Source organism: Periplaneta americana, chromosome 1, assembly GCF_040183065.1.
Source record: "Periplaneta americana isolate PAMFEO1 chromosome 1, P.americana_PAMFEO1_priV1, whole genome shotgun sequence".
Taxonomy (NCBI): domain Eukaryota; kingdom Metazoa; phylum Arthropoda; class Insecta; order Blattodea; family Blattidae; genus Periplaneta; species Periplaneta americana.
The window spans coordinates 121,511,218-121,531,158 of NC_091117.1; the positions used below are offsets into that span (position 1 = coordinate 121,511,218).

Below are 19,941 nucleotides of genomic sequence, written 5' to 3' on the forward strand. Positions count from 1 at the left end.
AGGGGGATGCAAGAAGAGCGAGGGGAATGCAAAGAGAGTTTAGGAATTTCGAAGAGAACAAGGGGATTACGGGAAGAACAGGAGTAAAGCGAGGAGAACAGGGGGATACGAGGAGAACAGGTGGCACACGAGGAGAACACGAGAACACGATATATATTTTTTTTGGTGACATTGCATTTTACATTTAACTACAATTACAATATGTCACCTTTTAACTCTATTAATTTCTCCTCTGTTTTAATAAGTAAAGATGGAACAATTTTTTCGTAAACAAAGTACTGTTTAATAACACTACTGTAGTGTCTTCTTAAGAGTACAGTTTGGTACTTAGTGACTGAAGTTACGTTTCTTACGTACAGTGCAGCTTTATTAAGATGGAATAAGCACAATCACGTATTTTCAAATTAAATGTCATGATTGTGCTCATGCTTTGTTTAGGAAGGAATTGTTCCATCTCTAGTGATCACTACATACACTTAAAATCTTCTCTTTCTCTTGCACAAACAAGGACAACAGCAACTACAAATCCGAAAGAATAATCTAATGAAGAAATTACGCTTTTTGACCTTCACTGGTTCGAGTTCTTCTTCTTCTTCATAGTTGACAACCCGTATTTCTGCAAAGAGCAAAACGAAATTGATCATTAAGCATGTGTCATTGCATTCACTGATTTTCATTGAATGTTATATTAATAAGGCGAGGATTCGTAAGCAATCCATGCAAAAACATTTTATACATTTTTGAACGTCTGTAATGACGAATATTTAAAGTTACTCGTACATATGCTTGCACATTTCTGGCGTCCTATATAAAAGATTATTGAGCATACAATATTGTATATTTCTAGGATTTTGTGTCAGAAAACCTCAAATTAGCATATTTCGTAAAAATATATTTTGGATTGTTTCTCAGCACATAATATATATATATATTTTTTTTTTTTTGTTAACTGTAGACTACTTGATGGCGGAAAATTCTTGCATATATGAAGTGTAAGTGTGGAAAAGCCAAAACAACACCACACTCTGCCTTTGGCCTACTGCACAAGAAGGATTTCCAATTACTCCTCCGTACCTGACTTAAACTCCATAACTACCTTCTCTGTCTGTTGGCATGCTAGCAGTCTGAGTGTCGAGTGCGTGATTTGTTGTATTATGTGTGCGGATTGTGTGAGTCTGTTCGTGATGCCTCCTGAAAAATTATTCGAAGCAGTAGAATCCTAACGGAAGATATTTGTCACGCACAAGGGTCCACTGATGAGGTTGTGAAGACAAAATTAGACATGGTACTGTCGAAATAAATACCTTGGTTACAGCACTGTGCTCATTGTAAAAAAAAATAACGAGAAAATGTGGCTTGCTTGAACCTGAATCTTACAAAAATCACAATTTATACACTAAAATTTTGTGAATAACTTCATGTGAAGGGTCCAGGGAAAAAACCAGGTAAGTCACTTTTTTTGTCGAGATGGAGTTCGAGGTGCCATTAGATTCTCTTTGGAAAGGACTATCGTTTAGAGGTATGAAACAGGAAAAGAAACAGATTAGTCATGGGTTTATTTGCCTTCAAATTTTTGGCGTACATGAAAAGAGATAGGTAAGTGAACTCTTTCAGCGAAGAAAACAGGTTTCAAGGAAAAAGTGACTTACCTGGTTTCTTCCCTGGACCCTTCATGTGATGTCAAACGATAATTTTCAGCATTCAAAAATCTTCTTGTAGGCAACAAAGTACGTCAACAGATAAGTTTAAAACGCTGTTGGCTGTGTTTTGTAACCAGAAAAAGTAAAGTAAACAAAGATATGAAAAGCACATATGGATCTTGGTGCAAAGTGATATATACCTCACATAGTCTCATTTCTTAATGATATTAAACTCTAGTTAAATTGGATTGTGCATGTTTTTGCAAATGACTTGTTTCATTATGAAGACTTCGTATATAATCTCTGGCCTTATGTTTGTTTGTATGTTTGGGTAGTCCCTCCAAGTGAAGTGCCAATTTAAAGAATCACAACTCGACTCCTTTTAACCCATATATGCCCAGAATAATTTTTTGTTTTCAAATTTAATAAAATTGAATTCCTGAGTGCATTACCATTTATGAACGTAGAATTTTCAGAAATTTTTGTTATTGCATTTCTAGTGCCTCAGATATGTGTTGCGAAAACGCATCACAGGGGCACATAGGGTAGCAATTATTACTCACATTGTGTTTTTAATATGGTGAGTTATTAATTAAACAAGACGACATATTTTGACCTAACCTATTCTATTACCATGCACAGAATGTATTTTACATGATCTGAGATGTTATTTCTGCAAATTAAATTCTTGAAAATGTTTAACACTGGAATCAACAAGATGAAAAGTTTTCATTTTACCTCATTACTTCTGAAAAAAAAAATAATAAATTCTTGGAAATATTTAACATAGAAAGCAACAACATGAAAAATTAACATTTTGCATCATTAGAGACATTATTTTTGAAAATTAAATTCTTTGCAAGCAACATCTTGAAAAGTTTATATTATTTACATCGTTAGAAATTCTTGGAAGCATTTATCGTGGAAAGCAACGTCACATTTTAGACATGGTTTAGTTGTCTGAGATTTACAAACAGCACACCTTGTTCTCTTTTGCTGAGTGACTATAATATGGCACCTTTCATCAAATCGAACACTTGGTGCTATTCTGCTGCTGACAGACTAGGTCTTGACTTCGGTGTTCCATATTGTCTCTGATAGCCCATTGCGATACTTCTACGAAATGACAGAAGATCCATGTCTTCCATATGACTGACTATAGAGAAGCGATGTGTTTTGCACACTGACACCTAACCCCCACAAAAAAAGACCACCATCACATTTTGGGACGTATATTTTTTCGATAGGTACTCACATTTTGATCCATGCGATCAGTTCCACCCATATTTATATTGTAATTTGTGATGGCTGCTGGTTGAGAAATTGCCACATTCTTTTTCTGAGAGCTGGAATTTCTTTGTACGTTACTCACTGGCAGTACACTGTCACAGTTTGACACAAAGTCACAACAGAATTGTCATTCCAGCGACATATCAGTAATTCAGAACCTTCATCGTACTGCATATAAAAGGAACCGAACCTCTCTGTTTTCTTCATATCAGCCAGATTTGTTAGTGGACACTTCTGTCCCTGTAAGGCCCATGCCTATTTCTGTGAATCTATCTACAACGTTCAGTGCATTTCTCTAAATGAGGAAAATGAAAATTATGCATAGAGTAGACAACACTGTGAGAGAATAAATCCAGTATTGACGAGGCTATGATAATTTATTTTGGAAGACATGGACTAAAACAATTTATTCTAGGAAAGCCAATTAGGTTTGGCTACAAAGTTCACTTTCTCACATAAGTTCATCTAGAAAGGGCCTCAGCTTAGACAACCTATCGCTCTTGTCAAGTTGTGTTGCCATTTAGATGAAGGTTTCTCATCATTTCATCAAATCTATTGCGTCTCATAGCTCTAACTATTGATTAATTTCTTGCGTCACTCCTCTCTTAACTGTATATTCGATGGCTTGCGACTTTAGTATATCCACTTACAAGAAGAATCCCAAGGAATGTTTTGAAATCATTTGTGGAAAAACTAAATTTATCCCTGCCTTTCTGCACCGCATAACAAAACTTTGGTTTACAATATCAAGCACAAAATTTTCATGGAAAAATAGCCCAATTGAAAAATATCAATTGGCAATAAGTTCTTTTAATGTTGGGATTCGACTCACAATTTTCAATTTCCTCATTTACTTTTCTTTTCAGTTAACAGTAACTTGGTAAATCACTCTTTTTCCATTTTCTTACAATAGTACCTTTATCTCCTGACAGGCTCTGATATTTCACGTATTTCTGCACCTTCTGGCATCTATTCATTCTGTGCCTGATTTTATATTATTATATATTTTTCCATATACTGAGGACCACTATCCCTTCAGTCCCCAGTTGATGACAATTTAGATTATTTATGTTTCCATTGAAGTCCTCGTCAACACTGTCTTCATCGGTATCATTTCAAGCTTCCGGTGGAGATATGAAAATATCTATAAAATCTGCCTGAATTTTTCGTTCTCTTCCATGATTGTCGTTATTTCATGTACACTCAGACCCCTTGAATATAAAACATGAATAGAATAACTATTTCATGCTAAAATCGAATTCCATGTGTAAATATACACAATTATTTCACTAATCTCAGAAAGACAATTTTGATATTCCATGTGCCCGGTGTTGCGAAAACGCAACACCAACATTCAGGCCCACATTACAGAAGTAACGTTTCATGCAATATCCAGCTACGTTTACAAGAAGTATGCTAAGAGTCTTTAGATTGTAATATATAAAAGAAAAGATATAATAATATTATAAAAATAAGCAAAAATTACATTCCTTTATGACAAACTGCAGATATTTCAACATTTGTAATAATCACTTCTTTCCTTCTCAAGTATTGCGCCATCAATGAATCAGTTACCAAATGTTTTCAATAAACCAGGTCTACCAACATCAGTATAATAGATAATAAGTGCCATAAACTTAAAAAAATACTAAAAACCATATTTCACACACGTTTAATAGCAAAGAAGTAAAATGTTGCGAAAACGCATCACCGCGATAATATGGGTTAAACTCTAGTCAATCCTTCACATCACTTTTCATCTATCGGGCTAGGTCTTTCACCTATCTGTTGAAGTATCGCACCTGGCTGAACAAGCTTTCTGTGGGTATGACGGTGATCTACGTCTATGTGGAAAAAACTGGGAAAATACAACTAATATACGTGTTAAAAAATATCCGCAAATTTCATAACCTCAATAGAAATATGAAATAATAAGCAGCTACAAATAAAGTAAAACCACAAATCAACATGCTCTTATATGTATAATTTAAAATCCTTGACTCTCGTCAGGAAGAAGGGGGTAGACTTCCGACACTTCGTCTGTGCACTGGCCGACATCAGAGTGGCGGAAGATTACCTCGCTACATCTGCAAACATATATATCATATTATCTTACCTGTCTAAGATGTAGTTCTACCTAGCCTTGCTTGTTGCAGCCCTATGCTCCACATAATACTATACTATCCGAAGATGCGTCTGCACACACACAATCTAGGCTACTGTTACCGCACATTAAGTTAATTTAACATGTACAGTATTTCAGCACCACTTCGTAGCAATGCCGTATTGTGTTTTTGGTTCACGAAAAATATAATACGTTGTTCTAAGGCAGTGGCGGGAGTGAGTTTTCCCATAAAGACGAATATTTTTCGTAAACCAAAAATTCAGCAGGGTTTTTCTAAAAAAGTATGGGTGATGTACTACGTATTTACCAATTTAACACTTTACTTTTCGAAACATCAACCAACCACCACTACCAAGAAGACTTGACCGACCGCTTTAACGTTTCATTGCACTACAATGATTTCGTTCTGGGATTTAGATTGAAATATAAGCGCAGCTTATATGATGCTGGCTACTACCGACCCAGCGGCCATAAAGCATTCAGTATTGTTAATACTCTTAATGAAAAAATAATTAATTGGATTGGAATAAAAAATTGTAAGAGAAATATTACAAATGGAAAACGAAGTACTTTATTAATGTGCTCAACAATCCATTTACTTTTTTTAATTATTTTTTTGAATAACTTACTACGTTTCATTATTGTGTATGCGGTATTATCACTGAAATGGGGAAGTATAGGGGTAAACCACAGCCAAAATAAGCGAAAGTGTGTTTCAAGGCTGCAGGCATAATATCATATTCCTGTCCTGACTGCCTACACACTTGAATAGGAAACAAGAATGTAATAATAATTCGTTTCGAGTTTATTTTATCGTTTATTTTAGCATTATGTTTATTGCCACATTAAAAAGCTAGAGAATTGTGTTTAAATTAATATTCTTCCTTTCTGTAAAGAACTTAATTCAAATATTTAACAGCAGGTTCTACGAACTGCGACAAATTAACAAGCGGTTTGGACTAACTGGCTGAATGGCTCTACTCCATAAATCTCCTCTTTGCTACCAACAATCGAACTTGTGAGCAGCTGGAAGCGCCACCACTTCAGGATATAAACAATTACTTTACCTTCTTCTTTGCGACTTCTGTCTAAGTGTGTCATTCTTTTCTGGTGCGGGTAGTACGGGTAGTGACCTGTCATTTTGAGTCTTTCCATCATACCTCTCTCTCTCGCTCTGCGTAAATCTAAAATGCAACAAAATTCTGAATTTAAATAGTCGTAATAAAGTGTTTGTTAGCTAATGTAATGAACAGGATAAATAGGTAGCATATTAAGTAAGTAGACAATATAAGTAAATTATTAAAGTGAATTTTGGAAAGGAATAAAAAGTTAAAGTGCGTAGTAAAGTTACTTCTAACGCATGTATAGCCTTAAGGGGACACTCGGCTATATTTTGGAACTTTTTTCCTATTTGACCAATCTTTTTCAAATTTGGAGAAAAAATTTAATATACACATGGAAAATTAACATGCAAAATCTCATCTCATTAGATCCAATACTTTTCAAAATAAAAAAAAAAAAATTAATATTTTTAATCGATAATTAATTGAAATATCACTTTTAATTATCATTTTTTATTTTTTGGCTTTGTGCATTTGACTGTGACTTCTCAATGAATAGGGGAAGAATTTTGCGTATTGATTTAGTTCTGTCACGTAAATTAGTGCAGAAATTTAATTTTTCATTTCGATGACACTTTTTCTCCAATTTTCAAGTTGAGTGTTCCCATAAAGAAAAATAAATTCAGTGTACTGAAATTAAAGCAATTTTTAAATTTTATTTCAAAAATGAAACTAATTTATCCTTATTCTTTTATTTACAGTAAAAATAGAACTTGTGCGTAGCTGGAAGCGCCACCACTTCAGGCTGTAAACAATTACTGTACCTTCACTGTTAACTCTGATACGTCTTATTCTTTCCAGGAAGCGTTCTCTCGACGTCATCACCTTCTCTGTCGCTTTGGGTACATCTAAAATGCAAGACAATTCTGAGTTTAAATCGTCGTAATGAAGTAATTGTTAGCTAATGTAATGAACAGGATAAATAGGTAGCATATCAAGTAAGTAGACAATATGTACGTCATCAAACTATTAATAAATTATTAAAGTGAATTTTGGAAAGGAATAAAAAGTTGATGTGCGTAGTAAAGTTATTTCTAACGCATGTATAGCCCTAAAGAAAAATAAATTCAATGAACTAAAATTAAAGTAATTTTTTAATTCTATTTAAAAAATGAAATTAATTTATCCTTATACTTTTTTTACAGATGGCTTCTAAATGTAGAGTGCCTGTGTGTCTGCGTATACACTGGCGTTCAAAGGTATCTGGCCTACAATTTTCTGATCATAAGGGTGAGCGAACGTCCTAACCACGGATAGGTCAGAACCAAATATATAACAAATTGAGAAACTCTGAACAAGTTCTGCTAGTTTTTCAATAGGTGAATCTATTACAGGAACGGGTAAAAAAGTGTTTGGAAAAATATTGTTATAGATCAAGTACAAATTATTTTCATAATTGACGGTAATAGCGGTTCCGCTAAATGTAGTGTTTTTTTTACAATCATTCAAGGGGGATGAAGTGTTGAATTTCATAATACGGGTATATTTATGTACTATTGGCAACACTGACTTATCTTCGCCATCTATTCATAGGAATAATGACTAAAAAAGCCACACTTACACGAAAAAGTTATCGAACACTTTCTTCGAACGCCAGTGTACCAGCAATTAGGCCTACCAGAGTGCTCTACTTGAGAGCAGTTATACAGTTTTCAAATTTCCATCTGAAAAGGAGAAGCTTGTGACTAGAAAATATACCACGAAATGTCTTCACGCCAACAAAGCATTCAGTTGTGTGTATAAACACTTAGAAGTAAACGTTTGTACCTACTACATGATTCTAGAGACAGAGAAAGAAATGTGCAGAAATACTCCGAAATAGCTGTTTCTTAAAACTTAGTGATATGCCAAGGATATTTCCAGGCTTACCGGAACGATTATACAATCGTATTACTCAACAAGAATGAACCCTGCAATGAGAAGGCACAACGTTAAGAACTTTGAACAGTACCGTAACGAATTAAGTGGTTACAAATAAACAAAATTAATTCGTTTGATGAACTATGTAACAAGTTAGATACTCAAAAAAGTAAGATCGATAGTGAAGGATCACTAATGAAAATGCTATGTTTATGTGCTTTTTGTTGGTTCATTTTGAGGATGTGTAAGAAATTGATGTAGGCTATTAAAATATATCAAAATGTCGTTGTCATTGTCTTCGTTGTTTCTGATGTTTATGATTTAACAATAAAGTTATTTTCATTTTTCACGAAATTATTATTTCATAGTGTTGTTACTTTTGTTTCAAACTGTACGCAGCGCGCAACGGGCAGGACACAGTTGTTTCCCTCGCAACCCCAGCAGTCAGACCACCCCACTATGATTTTGAAAGCGTGCTTCCAGTGACGAATACGCGAAGTATGTCGAAGCTATAAGTGTTCTTTGTGTCGTTTTCAGTGTAAATTACAGTTTATGCTCTGTTAAAAACTCATATTTAGAACATACTGAATTATTGCACTATTCTGGAAGTTGAATTTAATATCTATAAGTGGTTAAAGATAAATTCGAGTGGAGTAAGTTGGAAGATGTATAAAAACAGAGTATGACTATAGCTTGTTTTTTTGAAAGATGGGACATGATCAACGAGCACAGAATGCCTGTATTTCATGCCTCTTCAGAAGCTAAAATTGTACCCAATTCTTCTTAAGTACTGAAGACTGCGGTTTTCTTCCTTCTGTGTTTTGTATTCCAGTGTTATTGCCATTATTCTGTTTTGTACTGCTTTCTTGGCTGTGCTGTTACCTTCCTTTCCAATCTCAACTCTTGCATCGTGACCTCAGTGTCTGCTTGTTCTTTTTTAATTTCAGCTAAGGCCGTATAAAGGGATGATGATTGATGATGCTTGCTGATGAGCATTTGAAATCTATTATGCCGCGCTTCACTTACATTGTTGGTCCGGTGTTCAACTTGCAATGTTCATTGGTATTGATTCCAAATGCGATGTTATAGCGCGGTGGTACACGTCGTGTTTTGCCTTTACCTCTTCGGCCACTGATGTAGGCCTAATGGAAATCAAAGTATCGTATATAGGTAGTATCTTGTCAGGCGCATCTTCTCTGAGTTCTTCGAATAATTGTTTTACATGATCTGGGGGAACAAATGCTAATGACAGCAACATATGTGTATATAATCTTACTTCATTGTTTTCGATATCGTTGTAAGCTTCCTATAGTTTGACCTTCAGCCTGGATGCGTCTATACAGGATCTGCCCCAAATGAAAAGAGCAACAATTTATGGCCCTTGTAGGTAACACAGAACGGGCACTATTTATCCGAATAATGTATCGGATTATTAATTTCGGTAAACAGTGAACGCGTAAAAGAAATAGTCATTTGGAGAAATGCTCATTCGGAAAAGTGTCAGTCGTAAAGTTGATTTTAGAAAAAAGGATGCAAACGGTGTGTCTGCGCTATGAGACGTGAAATAATACATATTGCAACTATTAGGCCTAATAACAGCGTGCTGCTACTGCTACTACTACTACTACTACTACTACTACTACTACTACTACTACTACTACTACTACTACTACTATCACCACCACGACCACCACCACTACTACTAATTAAATTTGTTCCGGTTAAGGAGGTTTCCTCTAGATCCTCGGTCCACCGTTGTGAAGTAACAGTATGTCTGACCGCGAAACGAGCGAGCCGGAGTTTAAATCCTGGTTGGGAAAGTTGCCTGGATAAGAATTTTTCCGGGGTTTTCCCTCAACCCATTAAGAACATATGTTAGATAACTTTCGGCGCTGGACCTGGACTCACTTCGCTGTCGTTATCATCTCACTCAAACGCTAGACAATTTTAGCAGTCGATAAAGCGTCGTAAAATAAACCAATTAAAAGGAAAAGATCCTGAGTCATTTTTGTACGACCCTCTTCTACGACCAAATCATAGGTATTAGCATGTTTTTTTATAGTGGCGCTCCACATTATATTGGCCACGGAAGTACCACATATCAGGCATCTCGATCGTTCATCTACTTGAAGAAAGAAATATTTTTCATCTTTAATCTTGCGTACACTACTTTTAACACTTAAATATAACTGACTGGTTGATTGGCAAACTTACTCGTGTTAAATTGTATAAGCTCTGAGGATGGCGTGAAGCACCGAAACAGCTGTAAGCCACACGAGCTTATACAATTCAACACGAGTAAGTTTGCCAATCAAGCAATCAGAAATATTTTTCTTTCCAATCTATATCCTGGGTAAAGGAATCTGCGCGTCTCCTCTCCAATCTGCATTGTTCGAATCCATATTATTAGAGCGATCAGAGTTTTGAAAATGCCATTGGGTATAGAGTAGAGTCGTTTTCTTAGCGATGTCCACCTCTTTCTACTATAATTTAAATAAGTTATTTACGTATTTTCTAACGTACATAAACAACACAAGTAAATCTATTCCATTTATTCGATTATTGAAAATACAAATAAAGTAACATACGGGCCAAGTCTATTTATAAGTAATATAAAGCGTTTATATTTGAAGCAATGCTTACAATGTATTTAAATTTATTTATATGGTTTTATATACGTTAGAAAATACGTAACTAATTTATTTTAATTATATTACAATGAGGGGGATTTCCGCTAAGGCGGCTATATCCCAATGGTATTTTCTAAACTCCGAACGCTCTATCCTACACGATGCAGATTGTAATGTAGTTCTACATTCGCCACATCTCGACTCCGTAATCAGGAGGCAGCAATAGTATGACGCTCCGTGCACTACCCCTTCTCTTGCTGTATGCCCCCAGTGGGTAGGGCTGGTCTAAAGCACAATGAATTGTTAAAAAAATCGCGAAATATTGAAACGCTTAATTGACATTGCTTGTTTCCTAACTTGGCTTTAGAGAACATAGTGAATCAAGTGAGTTCGTTAATAAGAAAGATTTGTTTTTTTTTAGAGCAAAATATGATTCAATTTTACCGCTTCATTTAGAAACATTTACAGTTTTCCAGAGTACCGGTACTTCTAATTTGATCCAAAATGGCCTAATTTCCTCGGTTGCCATAGTTGCTTTGAACAATATTAAGAAGTAAATTATTGATAGTTCATTCAAAACTATATTCTTGGATGAAATTACGGAAGTAAGGAATGCCAGTCAGTTATCTGTAGTCGTTATATATCCGACCAAGGACGGCAACGTTCAGGAAAAGTTTTTGGAATGTTTAATCAGATAGAACTGCTGGGGGTTTGTATAGCATAATGTGTCAAATCGTAGAAGAACTGGAATGTGGTTAAAGTTAGTAGCTCAGGGTTATGATGGCGGAGCTGTAGTCTGATCACTTGAGTGGATTGCAGGCTAGAGTAAAACAATTTTTCCTGTGTTTTCTCCATGTTCATTGCTTTGCTCATCGTCTGAATTTAGTTCTATTTCAGTCGGCTGGGACAATATTTAGATTAAATATAAATATTCTTTCTGTTACTTAATGGCCTTGTTTTATTTTCCTCCCTGTTTTCTAAGCGAATGCATGCTTTGGATGAACTAGTGAAGAAAATACTTCCGAAGGTGTCTCGGACGAACAGAAATTATAATAGTAGACTGGTATAGACTGTTTTAGAATATCGTGAACCATTCATTAGCTGTTCGAAAATATTGTTGAATAAACTGATAATTGGGATTCAGAAACTCTTAATTCTTCAAGAGGATACCTTGCTTTGCTGAAGACAGATTTCAATTTTAATTTTCTTTCGCATATATTTGGAGCAATATTTTCTGTCACAGATATTCTTTTTGGTGTTCTTCAAAGCAAAACAAATTACATTGTATATTGCATTCAGTAAATTGGTGAATCCAAGACAATTATTGAAGGCAAAAGGGACAGCTTTTCGAATATTTGGAATCGTATAAAAAACATATTATGACATTTCAAACCATAGGCTAAGAGGGTCCATATTCATGACATCGGTAGCTTGGAAACATGAAGTCGCAAACTATTTTTTGTAGTTATTGACAACAACCTTGAACAATTAACTTAAATGTTCAGTAATGTTGACTATCTAAACTTACTGGAACTCACAAATTTCCAAAGCATTACAATGCTCATATCCTAAGTGCTTTTGATATACTAACTATTGCTAATTATGTTGTTTCTTTGATGCAGTGACTCTGCGTTTCCAATTATCTGTACTGTTCAGTGTATAAGAAAGCATTTGTGCGAGTAGTGTCAATAGCGTCAGTGAGTTGTTGAAATGTATTAAGGAATATAAACTAGAGGCGGCCTACTCTGCAGTTGTCAAATTTTGTGAACTTACACTAACAATTCCTACCACTACTTCCTCTCTATTCTCAAGAGAGTAAAGGCATTTGTGAGAAATTCTATAGGCCAAAAGCGAATCTCACAGTTGGCAGTTTTGAAATTGAAAAATCATTTATTAAGAAACTGCCACAACAATCTCGGTTTTACGGAAACGTCATAGACGAGTTAGACAAACAAAACGGGAGAATCGTTCTGCAGCTTAAATGACAGGTGAGTGGGTAATTTTTTTTTTTAATATTAATTGTATTTAGTTACTGCTTCCCTCCTTTGAAATATTAATACTCTCCACTAATATAAACAATTTACTGTACCTTCAACAACGCTAGATACGCTCGTCTGTGCGGATGTTGCGTCTGCCTGGATGATTTCAGTCTGTAAGTAGTAGTCGCTCGTCTTTGTTCCTTCGTCCATCTGTATCACTTCAGTTTGTAAGTAGTGGTCGCTCGTCTGTGCGGATGTTGCGTCCGTCTGGATGATTTCAGTCTGTAAGTAATGGTCGCTCGTCTTTGTTCCTTCGTCCGTCTGTATCACTTCAGTCTGTAAGTAGTGGTCGCTCGTCTGTGCGGATGTTGCGTCCATCTGGATGACTTCAGTCTGTAAGTAGTGGTCGCTCGTCTTTGTTTCTTCGTCCGTCTGGATGACTTCAGTCTGTAAGTAGTGATCGCTCGTCTGTGTGACTACGTCCGTCTGAATGACTTTGGTCTGCAAGTAATGGTCGCTCGTCTGTGTGCCTGCGTCCGTATGTATCACTTCGGTCTGTAAGTAGTGGTCGCTCGTCTGTGTGCCTGCATCCGTCTGTATCATTTCGGTCTGTAAGTAATGGTCGCTCGTCTGTGTGCCTGCGTCCGTCTGTATCACTTCGGTCTGTAAGTAGTGGTCGCTCGTCTGTGTGCCTGCGTCCGTCTGTATCACTTCGGTCTGTAAGTAGTGGTCGCTCGTCTGTGTGCCTGAGTCTGTCTGTATCACTTCGGTCTGTAAGTAATGGTCGCTCGTCTGTGTGTCTGCGTCCGTCTGTATCACTTCGGTCTGTAAGTAGCAGTCGCTCGTCTGTGTGTCTGCGTCCGTCTGTATCACTTCGGTCTGTAAGTAGTGGTCGCTCGTCTGTGTGTCTGCGTCCGTCTGTATCACTTCGGTCTGTAAGTAGCGGTCGCTCGTCTGTGTGTCTGCGTCCGCCTGTATCACTTCGGTCTGTAAGTAATGGTCGCTCGTCTGTGTGTCTGCGTCCGTCTGTATCACTTCGGTCTGTAAGTAGTGGTCGCTCGTCTGTGTGCCTGCGTCCGTCTGTATCACTTCGGTCTGTAAGTAGTGGTCGCTCGTCTGTGTGCCTGCGTCCGTCTGTATCACTTCGGTCTGTAAGTAATGGTCGCTCGTCTGTGTGCCTGCGTCTGTCTGTATCACCTCGGTCTGTAAGTAATGATCGCTCGTCTGTGTGTCTGTGTCCGTCTGTATCACTTCGGTCTGTAAGTAGTGGTCGATCGTCTGTGTGCCTGCGTCCGTCTGTATCACTTCGGTCTGTAAGTAGCGGTCGCTCGTCTGTGTGCCTGCGTCCGTCTGTATCACTTCGGTCTGTATGTAATGGTCGCTCGTCTGTGTGTCTGCGTCCGCCTGTATCACTTCGGTCTGTAAGTAGTGGTCGCTCGTCTGTGTGGTTGCGTCCGTCTGAATGCCTTTGGTCTGCAAGCAGTGGTCGCTCGTTTGAGTGGTTGCGTCCATCTGGATCACTTCGGACTGCAAGCAGTGATCGCTCGTCTGCGTCGCTGCGGTCATCTTCATCTTCTCTGCTGGTCCAGCTGGAAGCAATATTATTCTTGGTTGAAATCGTCGTTATCACACTGATTTCTAGCTAATGACTAGGATGAATAGGGCATATTAAGTAAAAATGACAACATGTACAATTGGATTAAAATAGAATGGGCCGACACTTGGTAGTTCAAATAGTTTTTAAAGTCAAGTTCACACGAGTAAATTCATTTCGTTCGAAGGCAATGCTCTGATGTTTGTTCCGGTTGATTCTTTGATAATGATCCGTCTACAATGCAGGGGTAATGTTTCTGATTTCGGAACCAGAGTTGTAAGTTCGCTTCCCGGTAGGGATGATTTTTATGTTGTATTATTTTATATGTTTAATGACAAGTGTTAGTGGAATTTGTTAATAAACTTGGTTATGCAAGTCTTGCAAACATATTATATCCTATTATTTGTGGGCTACTATTAGGCACAACCTGATCTGCATGCGAAATTAATAGTTTGTTTGCCTCCTCAAACATTAGAAGTACATCAAATATAAATTAACAAAAATTATACAAAAACATATATAAACAAAAAAAAAGGCCTGTGGTAGGGACTAGTATTTCTCCATAATCCACTTGCATCAACAACTGCCCTCATTCAGCGCGACATGGAGTCCAAAAGTTTACGTAATAGGTCTACATCCGTGACCACCTCCTCCCACGCATCTAGTAGCTACTCTGTTCCATAATTTGTCTGCTGTTCGTAAGGGTGGTTCTGCCCAATTAGAGCGTAAGGTCCTTTTCAATCTATGCCACACATTTTCAATTGGATTCATATCAGGTGAAAAATCCAAGGACATTCGAGCATGTCGACATCAGACCTCTTCGTAAACCATCTTTAAATGCGATTGGCGGTGTGTATCTGATGGTTTTCCTGCTGGAACACAAGTGTTCCGTCTGGATACCATTCTCGGGCGGAAAGAATCATTATATTTGCCAAATGTATTCATATACATCTGTCGTAAACCGACCATGCATGCGTTCTAGAGGCCCTGCTCCAGTGTTTGACATCGCAACGCTCACGCGACCCGACCTGTGAAGTCGTCCCACGAACGTTCATTATATCGGTGGTCATCCATATGATACACACGGGCAGGACATAAGTGCTACTGAAGACATCTACCTCGTTGGACAAAATGACATTCTCCAGTCGAAGTCCTGCCAAATAGTAGCGTAAGCTAGAAGGTCCACGACATGATTCATTTTCAAATGTTCTTTCGTCGCAGTTCGACGAGACCTTATGCCATACTCTCTAAAATGTCTCCTCACGGTTGAAAAGTTGGACGCCATCTTCAAATCAAAGGCATTTAGAAAGATGTGGTTTTCAACTTCTCTGATTAAGATGGCGTCCTCTTACCTTGCAGAGATGCGCGGTCGACCAGGAATTGAAGGATTCAGAACCATAGTGGGCCAAGCGCCATTTATTAAAAACGGAGAAAGCGAGAGTTAAAGTTAAGTGAATACCATAGTTTAATGAATATTGAGATATAATTTAATTTTATTATGCATACTTCATATTACTTGCTATATGTTTTCATTGAATTATTGTAATAACTTAGTTTTAACCCTTGTTGTCTACGTTTTTATTATATGGCTCTTGGCCCATTATGGTTCTGAACCCTTCAATAAGGACGATACAGAAAGCTAAACTCCAATACGAACAAATTGAAGAATGCTAAACAGTTTCACTTCAATATTGCCATTATTAAAACAAATAAAACTAAATTCTATGTTTACAATGGTAACATGTTTTAATGTTGTAGTTAAACATATTTTTAAAAACTATAAATCAGATATAAATACAGACAGTTTTATTAACAGACAGGAGTGTTGCTCAGGGGAGAGGTTGTGCTATTTACTAAACATTCAATCGACTTCCAGGCGATGTCGCCTATTGGTACTTTTGAAAATGGTGTTTATGAAAAACTTATTATGGTAAATTTATAATGTAAAAAAATTAAGACTAATGGAGATTCGAACCTCTTTTAATCACTGCTATCAGGTTTAGACCCATGCTTAAATCACCTACGGTACAATGGCCCATGGTTTAATGCAGCGTATTATTTGCTTTCTCATTCATTTTCGATACTTTTGTACCTCGTTTCAATAGATTTAGTATTTATCAATGTTATTGCTATTTCACTCTTCAGAGACTCTGATGCAGCTAGAATCAACCCTTTGTTTTATTTTATAAAATATTTTAGAACAAAATACAACACATTTATATGGTTTAATTGTGTCATCTTGTGAACTGGAACTTCAAGGAGACGGACATGCACACTGTTCTGTTTCTGGAACTTATTTACACATTTGTCACCGGCCCATTCTTTTTTAACCTTATTGTAGTTACCAAACTATCAACAATAAGTAAATCATGAAAGTGAAGTTTGAAAATGAATCAAAAGCTGAAGAACGTAGTAACGATTACTTCTAAAGCATGTCGTATAAATCTCAAACAAAAATAAATTCAATGAACTGAAACAGAAGTAGTTTTTACTTTTATTAAAAAACCTAATTTATCCACATTCTTTTATTTACATACAGCTCATAAATATAGTGTGCCTATGTGCCTGGATGTGCCAGCAATTACCAAAATGCTGTAAGAGAGAGGGATTATGTTCCAGTTTTAAAATTTCCAAAAATATAAGCTTGTGACTAGAAGCTATATGCATACATGCAATCATTTTCGCTCTGTTTTTCATTACAGGCAATTTTTAGTTAATGAATGTTTATTTTTACATCTTTGCTTACGAAGACCATGCATAATTCTGTAGATAGTGCTAAAATAGCCACCAGGATTTAAAATAAAGACATCTAAGCAACGCATCATGTACCATCTTACTGGCTATTGTATCTGCTGACATTCTTCTTCAACACACTGGCGAAGAATTTCAATGTATTACTACTACTGTTACCAATAATAATATATTTTATTTTACCCGGCAGAGTTAGACCCTGAGGCCTTTTCTGCCACTCAGGCAGTCTACAATTACAATTACAAAAGTTATACGTCGTAATAATACTAGATTCGGGTCATTCCACAGTAACTCACGTTGCATTTAGACACATTTATGAACTTTTCAAGATACTAAAACAAAAAATAAAGTTTTTTTTCGGTTCATTTATTGAATTTAGGAACATTCTTTATAGCAGTAAACAGCCATCGGGAATATAATTCGTGATTTGTGATTTATTGTTGAAATAGTTGTTGTAACTCATGCTACATTTTACTCACCACTATCTTCCCACCTCACTTCTGATATTCTCATCACATCCACTCTGTTTCTTTTCATTACTTCCTTCAAGCTTTCCAACTCACCTGAAACGAGAGGCGTTCCAGTAGTCAGTCTTCTTTTCTTCTCTCCTGTAGGCTCCGTCATGAATCGTCCTTCCCCAGTATCCCCCTCCCGGACATCCGATTGGGGGGATAGTTTACGTCCGGAATTTTTTACCAGGGAATGACTCATCATGCAATCTTAATTCCAATATCTTCTTGGGATATATATAAATGCGGAAGCTTCCCATTGCTTTCCGCATACCACTCTCTCTTTCGCATCTTAGAAGATCCCAGGGGGCCCCAGCGTGGAGGTGAGGAGAGTGGATTTGACTAATTAGGCCCTCCGGACTTCACCGAAATTCACCTCAATGGTTTAAATATCAGTTCCATCAGGGTTTTTGACCCAATCAGAGACTGGGAAATCCCAATTAGCCTTTGCCCCCCTTATTGAGTCTAAAGCATTACAAAGGTCATCAACATGAAAAGAGAACTAAGATCTTTATCGAAAATGACACCAGGAAAGTTAGTCTTCCAGGATGATTTAAGATTAAAGTTACGTCATTGAAATACTAAATATGAAAAATTAACATTATTACTAAAAATAAACAAGTTCTGTCTACATTAACAATAAGATTATTAGAACGACACCATTTTTAAATTCACAAATACCATTAATTAATTTTCAGTTTGCGCAATACCTAGATGCGAAATAGGAACAAGGTGAAGTTAAACTATCAAGATTAATCAAACCGACACTTCAATATTATTAAATCATGCAGTGATAAGAGAAGTTGTGAAACAATACAAATGAAAAATCGTGAACTGAATATAATTTATTAAAGTAGTAATTATAGAATTAATATAATTGTGACGAAAAAAGTTTTAACTTCAATTTTCATATTCGTGTGGAGCGCGGGCATACAGGTAGACATGGAGTAATTTTGATTGTGCCACGAAAGCCCTTTGAGTCTTGGTATCCCTGAGTGAAAATATGTCTAGCAGAGCTCACATTTGACGTGGATAAAAAATTGCGTGTGAAGATTATTTTATGTGCTGTGCACTTGTCTTTGGGCTGACACTAAAGATGGGTAGGCCTACGCATTGTAAGTCCCCATGGTGGTCAGTACAACACATAACTACCGCTCAGACAATATTTTCCAAAGGTTATGCTTTGCGGAATTGCCCAGTGATAGTATTAATTATCCATATTGTAAATGTTTGTACGTTATTCTGTTTAATATGAATACTGGAATAATCTTATTCTCGCCTCTCTGTATTTGTTGTGCACACCACAAAAACATACTTACGTCCTATGGAATAATATTTTGGAGAAATTCTGCAGATAGTAAAAATATATTACAAAAAAGAGCAATTAGAATAATAGTCGAGCAAAGCCTAGAAAATCGTGTAGAGTGTAGACCAGTGGTCATCAGCTTACAGCACCCTGGGACTAGCATCTCTTACCTGCAGAGAAACACACTGTACTATAGTGCAATCGTATCTGCTAGCGGGTATGCTCCCTACCTCTTCCTGCTGCACGACTGGGCACAGGGGACAGCTCATTTACCATTTCAGCGAGTGCTGACGACCATTGGTGTAGACCATTTTTAAAAAATTAGAGATTATGACCTTAACAAATCAGTATATTATATACTCTTTAATAAGTTTCCTCTATTGTAATAAAGAAAATTTTCTGACTAATTCAGCCATACATAGTATAAATACCCGCAGAAAGAATGATTTTCATGTACCATCATCAAATTTATCAAAGGGAAATAGGGTTACGTTACATGGCAATAAAAATGTTCAATAGTCTTCCTGAAGACATTAAAAATCATAACCAAAACTCTGCATTATTTAAGATAAAACTAAAAAATTACTTAATATCTCACACTTTCTGTTCTGTAGATGAATTCTTGACATTTCACGCTAATGTGTAAATATTTTAATAATATGAAATGGTAATCATATTCCATTGTATAATTTGTTATTAAGGTATTAATTCTGTATATAGGCCTATTTCATATTTGCATTTGCATATGTTAAACGTAATAACTGGACATGTTCTTCATTCTTTGCTATAAAGCAACTATAAGAATATTATGAAACGAGTTTGTCTCTCTGTCTGTCTGTCTGTCTGTCTATACAGTTAAAACTACAGCACTTTTCATTTCCAGGACTGATCCATTAACGTTACAAGAAAATGTTAAGCAGTACAAAGAGCGAACGGCCTGTCTCAACAACATCGTAATCAAAAAGAAGTGCTGCGCATTCTCATAGACCTTCGCACTGAGTGCTTACGTATTCTTCTCGAAATTCTTTCATGGAGCGAGTCTTGATGGGGGTTCACCTGTATGTAAGCAACAATTTCGCACGACAAGTAGCATATATACAAGGGCTCTTGTTTACTGCACATGTAAGTGAAACAAT

General features: G+C 36.6%; 1 protein-coding gene and 1 long non-coding RNA gene across 2 annotated transcripts in view; one reads left to right on the forward strand and one right to left on the reverse strand.

The window, feature by feature from the left end:
• The window catches only part of LOC138700197 (uncharacterized), a 118,838-nt gene that overhangs the window by 76,530 nt on the left and 22,367 nt on the right, over positions 1-19,941 (forward strand). The window contains exons 3-4 of the long non-coding RNA XR_011332298.1: positions 6,978-7,114; positions 7,322-7,406. This is a non-coding gene — a long non-coding RNA (uncharacterized lncRNA). The remainder of the gene's footprint in view (positions 1-6,977; positions 7,115-7,321; positions 7,407-19,941) is intronic.
• LOC138700162 (uncharacterized) lies at positions 9-18,212 on the reverse strand. The gene is made up of 5 exons (XM_069826576.1): positions 17,554-18,212; positions 12,756-14,234; positions 6,941-7,024; positions 6,123-6,239; positions 9-616 (listed from the first exon to the last, which is right to left on the reverse strand). The coding sequence occupies exons 1-5, from the start codon at positions 17,702-17,704 to the stop codon at positions 477-479; spliced, it is 1,971 nt and encodes a 656-aa protein (XP_069682677.1). The 5' UTR covers positions 17,705-18,212; the 3' UTR covers positions 9-476.